At 37.2% G+C, this 14,835-nt stretch overlaps 1 protein-coding gene across 2 annotated transcripts in view; it reads right to left on the bottom strand.

The window, feature by feature from the left end:
• The window catches only part of LOC125678963 (titin-like), a 294,828-nt gene that overhangs the window by 192,108 nt on the left and 87,885 nt on the right, over positions 1–14,835 (bottom strand). For both annotated transcript variants that reach the window (XM_056156077.1, XM_056156078.1), the window contains 4 exons: positions 2,047–14,376; positions 1,495–1,737; positions 1,085–1,284; positions 760–925 (listed from right to left, as the gene is read on the bottom strand). In XM_056156077.1, the coding sequence (XP_056012052.1) occupies positions 760–925; positions 1,085–1,284; positions 1,495–1,737; positions 2,047–14,376 (12,939 nt within the window). The remainder of the gene's footprint in view (positions 1–759; positions 926–1,084; positions 1,285–1,494; positions 1,738–2,046; positions 14,377–14,835) is intronic.

Raw genomic sequence — 14,835 nt, 5'->3', positions numbered from 1 at the left:
AGAAACAAGGTCAAATATGTTTGTAAAGAACATATTTGAATTTAAAATTAAACTCTTTATATTAACTCTTAATAAAGTTTTATCTAAATGCTTTCAAAAATAGAACCTCATTATTGTAAATTACAAGTTAAGAGATAAACGAAAAAAGAAATGTTAACCATAATTAATGAAAGAACCAGACCTCGTGACAATGTGGCTGTACATTTCCTTATAAAATGTCATTCATTGCACATATTTCTCATTCAAAGCTACAATGCTAATGCCATGAGCTTTGATGTCAGGGTATTTGAATTTCAACATGTCTTACTTCTATAATTCAAGGTCAAAGCAAGCCATTTACTAAAACTACATAGTAGAAACTCTGTCTAACTACTCAAGCAACTAAAGCAGGTAATCATAAAAATCTGACAGACTTCAGCAGAGCAATTCCAGGATTGGAAGGTTATAAGATTCATGTTTATCTTCTCTGTAAAATCACATGGAAAATGTGTTGTTAAGTGCAAAGTGAGGTCAGATTTGAATAAATTTGGATCAGCAAAACAATCACAGGGAAATAAGATCCAATATTGCAAAATAAATCTTTGAAAACATTCCATAAAGGTTATAATACTCCTTCTGGATTTTTATTTCTTTAATAATTTTGACAGTTTAATGCCTGTGGAAGAATGCTGAATCCAACACTGCTCATTCTAAATTGTGTGAGAGTGGTTAAAAGCAACTCCAGGAGTGCAAGTTGCCATGTCAACAGGTGATTCTTACTTTCCACGAAAAGTTCTGTCACTGTACTAAGGACACCCTGACTAGTTACGGCCTCACACTTGTACTCAGCTTCATCCTCCAGGTACACATTGTGAATCGTCAGGCGGCATATACCGTGTTCAAACTCGGTAACAAAGTGCTCGTCAGGAGTGATCGGCTCTTCATCCTTAAATACATAAATGACAAGGCATGTTCATTTTGTCCCCCTATATTTCATACCTGCCTGTTTATCAGAAATTAATAGGGCCACCATGGTCACCTGAATATCACAGAATGAAAAACTGGATTAAAATTTTAATACTGTACAAAGGTGAACTTTCTTTACCTGGTACCATGTAACAATAGGTGTCTCCTTTCCAGAAATTTCACATTCAAGTGTTATCGACAATCCCTCATTAACTTCAAACTGTCGATGGAGGGTCTTTGTGAAACGGGGAGCTTCAGCCACCCCCTTGTCTTTCTCTGTGATGTCTAGTTCAGCTGTTTCTACAGCTGGGGTCTCTTCTGTTGGTAATGTTTCCACTTCTGACAAAATATTTACAGAATTTTCATCCTTTTACATAATCACACAGCGTATTACAAATTTCACTCTTAAACTCATTATAAAGGATTCTGTCTTTTACAATGAATTTTACCAAATCATAGAAATTGTTATTATTTCAAAAACATATTCTCCAGAGTCACTCTAGTTGATGATCTATTTTGAAAATCGGATAAAAATATGCGATCTCTTACCAGGTTTCTGGGTACTGCCTAATGTGATTTCAATGGCTGATTTGTCAGAACTGACTATCTCTTCCTTTTTCAGCAAAACTTCAACTGCACTGGTCTCTGAAATTTCAGAGATGTCCATTTCAAGTGCAACACCTTCAGGCTGCTCTTGAACTTCGATGGAGACTTGGCTGACTTCGTCAGGTTTAGCAGTTGTTTCGCTTACTTTAGGTTTGGGTTTTTGCTTTTGTTTTTCCTCATCTACGGCTGTTTATAGTACAAAACATAAAACATTCAACACATAATCAAACCATTATTTTATAAGACTGTGCAAAGAACTATGGAAAACGTGTGTTTTGAGGACCAAATAAGGGATAAAGTGAATGTGCATGATGGGGAAAAAAGAACACACTTTCAACCATTTAAAATTGTAATGCACAGTATCTGAAAGACAAAAAAATTAAAGTCATTAATGGAATAAACCTTGTTCATAAAATATACAAATTTCCAAATAATGATATACTTTTGTTTGACTATTATGTATGCCTACTTTCTGAATGTGTGCATAATACTTACAAAGCACTGTGATGTAGCAGGAAGTCTGAGATGTACCGGCTGAGTTCTCTATAACCACCTTGTACTCTCCCTCATCTTCTGGCAGAACATCCTGTATCGTCAATGTTGTGGAATTGTTTTCCACGGTTATTGTGATTTCCTCTGAACTCGTGATTGGTGCTCCATCCAAGAACCACATAACTGTTACGTCTGATGTTTGCTCAAAATCAACTCGTAGAGACAATGTAGAGCTTTCTTTGATAGTGATATCTTCCAGCATACTGATGAATCTAGGTGATGGAACTTCAACTGTTACAACATATTTCTTTTTTAAGGTATCAACCTCCAACAATATATCAGATACTTCTTGTTCCTTTTCATCAGTTTCAGGAGATTCTTTTATTGCCTCTTCATTTACAACTTCTACTCTGGTTGTTCCTACTTCATCTGGGACTTCTTGCTCTAAAATTTCTTCTTTTTCAGCAAGTTGCAGCTGTGTACTCTCAATAGTCTTGTCCTCTTCTGTCACTTCTGTTCCAAGTGCTACCACTTCTGATGCCGTCTCCTCTAAATCATGTGGTATCTCTTGAAGGGTTCCTTCAGTAACTTTTGTTGGTTGATTTAACTCTTTGACAGCATCAAGGAAAATCTGCTCAACAAAATTTTCTGCAAGTTTCTTTATTTCATTCATATCTGTTTTCTCTAGTATTTCATCAGATATAACATCCTCTTCAACAGCAGACTCTGACAGAACTTGAGGTTTCACTTCAGTCTTCTCCTTTGTTTCTTGTTCCTGTTTTTCAATTACTTCTTCATTACTGTACTCCTCCAATGGGGTTGTGACATTCTCTGAAACAATTTCTTCATGTGTGGGTACCTTGCTTGTTTCTGATTCCTTAGACAATGGTGTTTCTGTTAGAGCATCTACTTCCCTGTCTTCTTTGACAGCTACTGTATCTGTGCATATTACTTCATCTACTAAACCAGAATCCTTGGTCTCAACAATTTCTTCCAAAGGAGCTACATAAGATTCCTCTTCTTTCTTTGCAGCTACATGGTCTAAAACTTCTTTTTCTGTTTGTTCGAGAATACTTAGTTCTTCCTTGTCATCTTCAGCAGTTTCTAAAGTGTCAAAAGGAACACTGACTTCAGTCACAGCTGTTTCAAGTCTGGGCTTCTCTGTGTCAATATTCGCCTCAGTTGTGAGTTTTTCACTTATTGTATCTGAATCTTTTTCTTCAACAAGTTCCTCCGAGGGAATCACCATGGATTCTTTCATGGTTTCTTTGGTAGGTATGACTACTTGTTCTTCTTCACTGGTTTCCTGGGTTTTAATAATTTCTTGTTTATCTGTGATATCATTAACAGTATCACATGGAACAGTAACTTCTGAAACAGGTGTTTCCTGACTGGGTTTTTCTGTATCAATGACTGCCTTAGTTGTGAAGTTTTCAGTAATGGACTCAGAGTCTTGAAGAGACATTGACTCTTCTGTAGAAGTAACTTGAGTTTCTTCCTCCATGTCCTTGATGACATTTTCTTTAATCTCCTTGATTTCCTCCTCTGTTGCTGTAAGTGGTTTTTCCTTTTCTTTAATCTCTACTGAGTCACAGGGTACATTTTCCTCAGTGACAGCTGTATGTAGACTAGATTCTACTGTCTCAGCAGATGATTCTAAGACAGGTTTTTCATCTTGAACAGGTGTACTATCTTCCAACTGTAGAGAATCTTTTGTTGGAGTAACTTGAGATTCTTGTGTTACCAATTCTGTTACTTTTTCATCAACTTTTTTCACCATTTCTTCATTGGCTGTATGAGGTTGTTCCTTTTCTTGTATCATTTCTAATGTTTCATGTGAGACATCTTCCTTGAGAGGTACCTCAATGCTTGGAGAAGTCATAAGCAATTCTGCCTGAGAAATAGGTTCTTCAGCAATCTTTTCAGACTCCTTAAGGTCTACAAATTCTTTTTTGACGAAAACTTGTGATTCTTTCTCCTCTTTTTCTTTGGTATACATTGTGACTGCTTCCTCTTTAGTCTCTTCAGCAATATCTGGTGTTTCTTCCAGATCAACTTTATCTGTTGTGTCACATGGTACAAAGATTTCTGTGGATGGAGATTGTGTACTTGGTTTTTCTATATCTGTTGATGCTACAGATACAGTCTTTTCCTCTATATCAAGAACTGTTTCTTCCACACATTCTTCTGTTGGAACTACTTCACATTCCTCCTTAGTTTCTTGAGAAGATTTTTCTTTTGTTTGTTTTTCTATTTTCTCTTCAGATGTTGCCAATACTTGTTCCATTTTTACTTCATCAACTGTTTCGAATGGAACAGTAACTTGAGCAATTGCTGTTTCAGTGGGCGCTTCAACAATCTCCTCCTTTGACTCCATGACAGTTTTTTCTGCAATGACTTGTGATTCTTGAATTTCAGTAGATTCCTTCCTTGGAACAACAAGGCTTTCTTGTTTATCATAATCTGTAATTTCTTCTTGTATTGCTGCTTCCCGGTTTGTTTCAACTGCCATAACTGGCATTTCCCCTGCTTTCATCTCCAATGTGTCAAAAGAAGAATCCATTTCCTTTTCTGCAGCTTTGAGTGGTGTCTCTGAAGTTTCAGTGTCAGCTGTGGCAGGCATCTTTTCATCAATTGCTATAACATCTTTGAAAACAGCTAACTCTTCTGATGGAGTAACTTTGGTGGCTTTCTCTTCCTCTTCAGATGGCTTTTCCATGACACTTTCCTCAAACAATTCCTTTGCAACAAGTGATTTTTCCTTGTCTTCACTTTCCCTTGTGGTTTCAGTTGGGATACTAATTTCAGACACTGAGGTTTCCAAACTTGGCTTTCCAACATCTACAGTTGCAGTTGATGAGAGTGTATCCTCTATGGATGAATATGATTTTGCATCAGCAGTAAATGGTTGTTGTAGGTCTACAGTTTCTTCAGCAATGTCACCTGGTATACTGATTTCTGCGACTGTTGATTCCAATTTTACTGTTTCACTTTGTGCTGACAGTAAATCTTTTTCGATGATATCCCTTGATTCTTCAAGGACATTTAATTCTTCTGATGTTGTAGCTTTGGTCTCAATTTCAGCAGTCTCGGATGATGTTTCTGTTATTTCTTCTTCAGACGTTTCTTTAGCTAAAGTTGCTTGGTCTTCTGAAACTTCATCCACTGTGTCACAAGGTATGCTTACTTGTGCAACTGGTCTCTCTATGCTAGGTTTTACAATGTCAGTATTTGCCGTTGAGGTTGTCTCTACCTCCAAATCCTCAGATAATTTCAAGTCGGTAGTGTCTTGAGTGGTATCTACCATCGACTCCTCTTTGTTAACATCATATGTTTTCTCCTTCAATTTCTCTACAGTTGTTTCATCAGCAGTTGATGATTTGTCTGTATCTTTCGTCTGCTCATATGAATCAAACTGTGCACTGATTTCAGAAACTGCTGATGTAAGACTTGGTTTAACTGTATCAGTATCTGCTTTTATCTCAGTTTTTTCATCAACCACTTCGATTTCTTGAAGTTCTTGTGTTTCTTTCAAAGGACTGGATTGGAATTCTTTCTCCTCATCTTCAACAATTTCTCCTTTCACTTCCGTCTCAGTTGTTTCTTCTGCAGGAAGTGCTTTATCATCCGGTCCAATAACATTTAAAGAATCAAAAGGAACACTCATTTCTGTAACAGGCATTTTCAAACTTGGTTTAGTTTGATCAAGAGCAGCCTGAGATAAAATTTTATCACCAAGATCTTCTACTTCAATTACATTTGCTGACTCTTCAACTGGAACAACCTGGGTTTTTTCGCTGGCACTCTCACTACATTCATCTTTGGTAGAAGCAACAATTGTTTCTCCAACAGTCAATGATTCCTGTTCATCTGGTGTTTTTTCCAATGTGTCAAAAAGAGTACTCTCTTCTGATATTGCCGTTTCAAGGCTTTGTTCAACTGTTTCAATATCTGCGATAGATGTTTTTATATCAATGTCTGTTGAGTCGGAAAGTTGTGGAATACTTTCTGATGCCTGAACTTCAAATTCTTTCTGTGTTTTTACCAAACTCTTTTCCACTATGTCTTCTAGTTCAGTTACACTGACGGTATCTTTCTTCTCTTCCTTTTCTTCAACAGTATCACATGAAATGACAGTTTCATCCACGGCTATTTGAATATCTTTTTCTGTCACTTCAAGCTTTGCTTTTTCTTCGAGTTTTTCAGTTAAAATATCGGCCTCTGAAATAATGTCATCACTTTCATTTGGAGAAACTACAGTCTCTTTCTTATCTTCAGTTACTGCATTGACTACATCAATTTCTGATACTTGTTCATCAATTTCAACTTTATCTTTCATCTCTGTCTCCTGAACAGAGTCAAATGTAACAGTTTTTTCCAGGAGAGGAGCCTCAACAGTTTCCTGAATTGTTGATGATGTTGTTGTCTCCTCTTTATATTCTGGCAACACGTCCGAGTGTTCTTTAGTTTCCAAACTGCTTCCAGTAACTTCAGTTGCCTTTGGTTCTTGTACATCAGATTCTCTTAAATCTTGCTGAGATTCCTCTGGCGTGACCTTTGAAATTTCGCTTTCTTGCATCAACACAGTCTTGATTACATCTTTTGAAAAATTTTCAGCAAATGCATGGATGGTTACACTATCAAGTAAATCAACTTTATCAACATCATCCATTTTTGATTCAATTATCTGAGAAGTGGATGAAACAGATATAGATGTCCTATCTTCTGGTTTGGTCTCCATAACGTCTTCAATTCTCTCCTCTTCTACTTCCCATGACTCTTTCTCGATTGTTTCCTCCCTACTTTTTATAACAAGTTCTGCTACATCCATTTCTGGTTTCTTCAATGATGGCCTTGTTTCAATTTCTGGAATGACTTCAGAAGTAGTTTCTTCAAGGGTAGTACTGGGAATATCCTTTGTGCGAAGCTCAGCTAATTGCTCATCACTTGGCAGAGAGAGACTCTCTTTAACATCTACCACAAAAGCACTATCAACTGGTATTGAAGCTTTATCTTCTTTGATTACATCTTGAACTTGTTCTCTCACTTTTTCCACTTGTTCATCCAAAGGTTTCTCTACAAAGCTCTCAGGTGCAAGTGATTCCTCACTGTCCTGTGTGAGGGTAGAGGCAGTTGACTCTCCTTCTGGTAAAATTGTAGGTTTTTCATGAGATGCTTGTAACAGTTCTTTGGTCTCTTCCTCAGACACAAACTGCACATCACTCTCTGCAGGTGTTGATTTTACACTAATTTTCTTGAGTGACATTTCCTTATCAATGGATACTTCAACATGTTCCCTTTGGTCTTGTTTAACCTCCTCTGACAACATAGTCAATTGCTCTGGGATGTCCACGGTTGCACATGTCTTCTTTTTTTCACTCACAGCAATAGTTGCCCGTGTTTCAATTGTTATTTCTTCTTTTGGAGCCTCTACTTCTATATCCAACTTAATCTCCTTTATTTCTCCCTCTGTCTGTGGTAAGCTTTCATTTACTATTGTAGCCGCTTTATCAGCAGTTGAAACTCTTTCTGAATTGTCATGAATCATTTGGATATGTGGTTGTTCAGTCACTTCTTGTGATATCTCTGCAACATCATCTGTAGCTTCGTCAGGATGCTGAACATCAGTTTTTGAGATTTCAGTGGATGTTGTAGCTTTTTCTGGCAATTTTTCTACTATTTCTTCTTCTGTTATTGATTCTTTCTGTGGTGCAGGTATTTCGGCTATAATCTCCTTCTGTCCATAAGTATCGGTCACTTCTATTTGCTCTCTTTTTTCAACTAATTCTTCCTTTTGCGGAGCTTCGATTTCTTTTTCTGCATCTGTTATTTCTATATGCGGTGTTTCCGTCTCCAATACCATCGTCTCTGACTCCTGCACTTTGATGTCACTTGATAGCTGTGTACAGCTTATTACTGTTTGATCTGGTGTATATGGTTTTTGCTCTTCTATAATATCTGGTTTCTCTTCACCACTTTGTTTAGCATGTTCTAATTCTGTTACAACAGATGGTGTTCCTTTTTGGGGAGTGACCTGCAATGACACCTGGGCACTTTCAGTAGATGTTAAATGCTCTAGTGGAACATCCACTTTATCCTCTACTACTTCCTGACATTGGACTACATCTTCAGTAACTTCTTCTACAACAGTAGTTTTCAGTTTTGAGATTTCTGTTTTTTCTTTCCCCAGAGAAATATCAATATCCAGAGAAACTGGACCAGCTTCAGGCATTATTTCGATAGTTTTTGTGGTCTTTTCTTCAGCTGGTGCATCCTCTTCCTTTGGTAAAATTTCCATAATTTCAGTAAAAGTTTCTGTAGGTTTGCTTTCCACTTCTGGAATATCTTGTGTTTCCTCTCTAGTTTGTTTCCTTCCATCAACGGAATCTTCTAAGCTCATTACCTCTGCCATTATCTCTATTGTCTCTTTTTCTTCTATAATAGTTTCTTCCTCAGGTGCAGAAATCTCTACAGGGGATACCTCTTCAGGCTGAATCTTTTCTGATGTTTCTTTTTCATGAGGTTTAATTGTAACAGATTGTTTGTAGGTTTCTGTTACTTTTGTATCTTCTTGTTCTTCAACCTCTTCTATGATCTCTTCAGTGTCAACCTCTTCCACAACCGTTGTTTCGAGTTTGCTAATTTCTGTTTTTTCTTTGTCCACTGAGATATCAATGTCCAACGAGACTGGCCCAGCTTCAGGGGATATTTGAATGACCTTTTCTGTTTTCTCTGAAGTTGGCAATTCCTCCTTTTTGGGTGAAATTTCTAAACTTTCAGCAAAAGTCTCTTCTTTAGGTTTATCTTCCTCAGATTGTTTCAGATCTTTTGCTGTTGTCTCCAGTGGTTGATCAATGGTTTCTAATGAAGCAACTATTTCTGACTTTTGAATCGTCTCTCTTTCTTTGGTTATTGTTTCCTCTGTTGGTGCAGCAATCTCCGATGCAGGAATCTCTTCTGCCACCTTATCAATTTCGTCGGAAACATTGATTTCCAGAGAAACTGGACTCAATTCAATAGATGTTTTCAGTTCTTCTGTCTTTTCAATGTCTTTTGGTAGTATTTCAACTGTTTCTGTGAATGTTTTATCTTCCCTCTCATGCTTTACATCTTCTTCCAAGGTTTCTTCAACTGGATATTCCTTGGATTTTTCTTCTGTGGTTTCTAATAACACTTCATCAGGTTTCTCCTGAGGAATAATTTCCACAGACTCTTTGTATGTTTCTGTGGATTTTACATCACTGTCTTGGTCTTCAATATCTTCAATGATTTCTTCAGAATCCACAACTTCTTCTACAACAGTAGTTTCCAGTTTTGAGATTTCTGTTTTTTCTTTCCCCAGAGAAATATCAATATCCAGAGATACTGGACCAGCTTCAGGTATTATTTCGATGGTCTTTGTGGTCTTTTCTTCAACTGGGGATTCCTTGGATTTTTCTTCTGTGGTTTCTAACAACACTTCATCAGGTTTCCCCTCAGGAATAATTTCCACAGACTCTTTGTATGTTTCTGTGGATTTTACATCACTGTCTTGGTCTTCAATATCTTCAATGATTTCTTCAGTATCCACAACTTCTTCTACAACAGTAGTTTCCAGTTTTGAGATTTCTGTTTTTTCTTTTCCCAGAGAAATATCAATATCCAGAGATACCGGACCAGCTTCAGGCATGATTTCGATGGTCTTTGTGGTCTTTTCTTCAACTGGTGCATCCTCTTCCTTTGGTAAAATTTCCATAGTTTCAGTAAACGTTTCTGTAGGTTTGCTTTCCACTTCTGGAATATCTTGTGTTTCCTTTTCAGTGGTTTGTTTCCTTTCATCAACAACATCTACTGAGTCTGCCAATATCTCTATTGTCTCTCTTTCTTCTGTAATAGTTTCTTCCTCAGGTGCAGAAATCTCTGCAGGTGATACCTCTTCAGGTTGAATCTTTTCTGATGTTTCTTTTTCATGAGGTTTAATTGTAACAGATTGTTTGTAGGTTTCTGTTACTTTAGTGTCATCTTGTTCTTTAACCTCTTCTATGATCTCTTCAGTGTCAACCTCTTCCACAACCGTTGTTTCGAGTTTGCTAATTTCTGTTTTTTCTTTGTCCACTGAGATATCAATGTCCAACGAGACTGGCCCAGCTTCAGGGGATATTTGAATGACTTTTTCTGTTTTCTCTGAAGTTGGCAATTCCTCCTTTTTGGGTGAAATTTCTAAACTTTCAGCAAAAGTCTCTTCTTTAGGTTTATCTTCCTCAGATTGTTTCAGATCTTTTGCTGTTGTCTCCAGTGGTTGATCAATGGTTTCTAATGAAGCAACTATTTCTGACTTTTGAATTGTCTCTCTTTCTTTGGTTATTGTTTCCTCTGTTGGTGCAGCAATCTCCGATGCAGGAATCTCTCCTGCCACCTTATCAATTTCGTCGGAAACATTGATTTCCAGAGAAACTGGACTCAATTCAATAGATGTTTTCAGTTCTTCTGTCTTTTCAATGTCTTTTGGTAGTATTTCAACCGTTTCTGTGAATGTTTTATCTTCCCTCTCATGCTTTACATCTTCTTCCAAGGTTTCTTCAACTGGATATTCCTTGGATTTTTCTTCTATGGTTTCTAATAACACTTCATCAGGTTTCTCCTGAGGAATAATTTCCACAGACTCTTTGTATGTTTCTGTGGATTTTACATCACTGTCTTGGTCTTCAATATCTTCAATGATTTCTTCAGAATCCACAACTTCTTCTACAACAGTAGTTTCCAGTTTTGAGATTTCTGTTTTTTCTTTCCCCAGAGAAATATCAATATCCAGAGATACTGGACCAGCTTCAGGTATTATTTCGATGGTCTTTGTGGTCTTTTCTTCAACTGGGGATTCCTTGGATTTTTCTTCTGTGGTTTCTAACAACACTTCATCAGGTTTCCCCTCAGGAATAATTTCCACAGATTCTTTGTATGTTTCTGTGGATTTTACATCACTGCCTTGGTCTTCAATATCTTCAATGATTTCTTCAGAATCCACAACTTCTTCTACAACAGTAGTTTCCAGTTTTGAGATTTCTGTTTTTTCTTTTCCCAGAGAAATATCAATATCCAGAGATACCGGACCAGCTTCAGGCATGATTTCGATGGTCTTTGTGGTCTTTTCTTCAACTGGTGCATCCTCTTCCTTTGGTAAAATTTCCATAGTTTCAGTAAACGTTTCTGTAGGTTTGCTTTCCACTTCTGGAATATCTTGTGTTTCCTTTTCAGTGGTTTGTTTCCTTTCATCAACAACATCTACTGAGTCTGCCAATATCTCTATTGTCTCTCTTTCTTCTGTAATAGTTTCTTCCTCAGGTGCAGAAATCTCTGCAGGTGATACCTCTTCAGGTTGAATCTTTTCTGATGTTTCTTTTTCATGAGGTTTAATTGTAACAGATTGTTTGTAGGTTTCTGTTACTTTAGTGTCATCTTGTTCTTTAACCTCTTCTATGATCTCTTCAGTGTCAACCTCTTCCACAACCGTTGTTTCGAGTTTGCTAATTTCTGTTTTTTCTTTGTCCACTGAGATATCAATGTCCAACGAGACTGGCCCAGCTTCAGGGGATATTTGAATGACTTTTTCTGTTTTCTCTGAAGTTGGCAATTCCTCCTTTTTGGGTGAAATTTCTAAACTTTCAGCAAAAATCTCTTCTTTGGGTTTATCTTCCTCAGATTGTCCCAGATCTTTTGCTGTTGTCTCCAGTGGTTGATCAATGGTTTCTAATGAAGCAACTATTTCTGACTTTTGAATCGTCTCTCTTTCTTTGGTTATTGTTTCCTCTGTTGGTGCAGCAATCTCCGATGCAGGAATCTCTCCTGCCACCTTATCAATTTCGTCGGAAATATCGATTTCCATAGAAACTGGACTCAATTCTGGAGATGTTTTCAGTTCTTCTGTCTTTTCAATATCTTTTGGTAGTATTTCAACTGTTTCTGTGAATGTTTTATCTTCCCTTTCCTTCTTTACATCTTCTTCCAAGGTTTCTTCAACTGGGGATTCCTTGAATTTTTCTTCTGTGGTTTCTAACACTACTTCAGGTTTCCCCTCAGGAACCATTTCCACAGACTCTTTGTATGTTTCTGTGGATTTTACATCACTGTCTTGGTCTTCAATATCTTCAATGATTTCTTCAGTATCCACAACTTCTTCTACAACAGTAGTTTCCAGTTTTGTGATTTCTGTTTTTTCTTTCCCCAGAGAAATATCAATATCCAGAGATACCGGACCGGCTTCAGACATGATTTCGATGGTCTTTGTGGTCTTTTCTTCAACTGGTGCATCCTCTTCCTTTGGTAAAATTTCCATAGTTTCAGTAAAAGTTTCTGTAGGTTTGCTTTCCTTTTGTGGAATATCTTGTGTTTCCTTCTCTGTGGTTTGCTTCCTTTCACCAACAGCATCTACTGAGTCTGCCAATATCTCTATTGTCTCTGTTTCTTCTGTAATAGTTTCTTCCTCAGGTGCAGAAATCTCTGCAGGTGATACCTCTTCAGGTTGAATCTTTTCTGATGTTTCTTTTTCATGAGGTTTAATTGTAACAGATTGTTTGTAGGTTTCTGTTACTTTAGTGTCATCTTGTTCTTTAACCTCTTCTATGATCTCTTCAGTGTCAACCTCTTCCACAACCGTTGTTTCGAGTTTGCTAATTTCTGTTTTTTCTTTGTCCACTGAGATATCAATGTCCAACGAGACTGGCCCAGCTTCAGGGGATATTTGAGTGACTTTTTCTGTTTTCTCTGAAGTTGGCAATTCCTCCTTTTTGGGTGAAATTTCTAAACTTTCAGCAAAAATCTCTTCTTTGGGTTTATCTTCCTCAGATTGTCCCAGATCTTTTGCTGTTGTCTCCAGTGGTTGATCAATGGTTTCTAATGAAGCAACTATTTCTGACTTTTGAATCGTCTCTCTTTCTTTGGTTATTGTTTCCTCTGTTGGTGCAGCAATCTCCGATGCAGGAATCTCTCCTGCCACCTTATCAATTTCGTCGGAAATATCGATTTCCATAGAAACTGGACTCAATTCTGGAGATGTTTTCAGTTCTTCTGTCTTTTCAATATCTTTTGGTAGTATTTCAACTGTTTCTGTGAATGTTTTATCTTCCCTTTCCTTCTTTACATCTTCTTTCAAGGTTTCTTCAACTGGAGATTCCTTGGATTTTTCTTCTGTGGTCTCTAACAACATTTCATCAGGTTTCCCCTCAGGAACCATTTCCACAGACTCTTTGTATGTTTCTGTGGATTTTACATCACTGTCTTGGTCTTCAATATCTTCAATGATTTCTTCAGTATCCACAACTTCTTCTACAACAGTAGTTTCCAGTTTTGTGATTTCTGTTTTTTCTTTCCCCAGAGAAATATCAATATCCAGAGATACCGGACCGGCTTCAGGCATGATTTCGATGGTCTTTGTGGTCTTTTCTTCAACTGGTGCATCCTCTTCCTTTGGTAAAATTTCCATAGTTTCAGTAAAAGTTTCTGTAGGTTTGCTTTCCTCTTGTGGAATATCTTGTGTTTCCTTCTCAGTGGTTTGCTTCCTTTCATCAACAGCATCTACTGAGTCTGCCAATATCTCTATTGTCTCTGTTTCTTCTGTAATAGTTTCTTCCTCAGGTGCAGAAATCTCTACAGGGGATAACTCTTCAGGCAGAATCTTTTCTGAAGTTTGTTTTTTGGGTAGAGTAGTATCTTCTTCAACCTCTTCAATGATCTTTTCAGCATCAACATCTGCCTCAACTTTTGTTTCTAGTTTGGAAACTTCTGTGATTTCTTTGCTTGCAGGGACATCAATGTTTACAGACACTGGGGTAGTGTCTGATGGTATTTGAATACTCTTTTCTGTCTTCACTGTAGAAGGTTTAATTTCTTCTTCCTGAATTAACACATTTTCTGGACCTATCTTTTTGTCTTCGGGTTTAGATTGATCAACATCTTCTGTTTCTTTGACTTTTGTCTCTTCAGTTTCTGTGACGGTTTTGGATACAATGGTAGTTTCTGGTGCTTTTTCAATTACATCTCTTTCTTCAATAACTGCTTCATCCTTTGGAGCAGGTATTTCAGATACTTTCTCTGGAAATGATTCTGAAGAGCTTTCTTTATACCAATCTTCTTGCTCTGGGAAAGGTTCCTCATCTGATGAAACCTCTTCCATTGCAGATTCTTCTTCTGTTGTGGAAAATTCATCCAAGTAAGTTTCACAAACTTCAACTGTCTCTCTAAATGTCACCTTCTTTTCATCTTTGGGAGCTGGAATCTCTTTCTCGATTTCAGATGGCTGATGTTGTGCTTCCCTGGTAGATTCATCATCAGAAGGAACAGCACTAGATGGTGCACTCAATGCTAAAATGGGAGGTATCACAATGCATGGTACAGGCGTGCATGGGAATGGTAAAGAGTATATCATCAAACTTTTATCTTAAAATTCTACATTTGAACATCAAATTAATTTTTTGAACATGTTGATTTTTCCTTTAATGTTTCCCCTCCAACCAGTGATGGACACAAACAATTAAAAATGATGTTGATTCCTTCACCAAGTGCTTGGCAAGAGAAATGAAAATTGTGGGTCTTTTCGATAAAACTTTTTAAAAACTGGATTCAAAGTTATACGATAAGAAACCCTCATAGTTAAATACCTCAAGAGCACCAAGCACAAGCCAAAATTGACATCTCACCTAAAGCGGTTTATATATACGTGTGAGTAAAATACTCTTGCTTGGACATACGTACATAACTCTAAACAATTAAATCAACCAATGATACCTTTAACAGACTAACGAATCATTTTCTTTTTAAAGT

The sequence above is a fragment of the Ostrea edulis genome, chromosome 2 (assembly GCF_947568905.1).
Source record: "Ostrea edulis chromosome 2, xbOstEdul1.1, whole genome shotgun sequence".
NCBI classification, from domain to species: domain Eukaryota; kingdom Metazoa; phylum Mollusca; class Bivalvia; order Ostreida; family Ostreidae; genus Ostrea; species Ostrea edulis.
The sequence above is the reverse complement of the archived record's forward strand: the minus strand, read 5'-3'. Positions and strand labels throughout refer to the sequence as shown.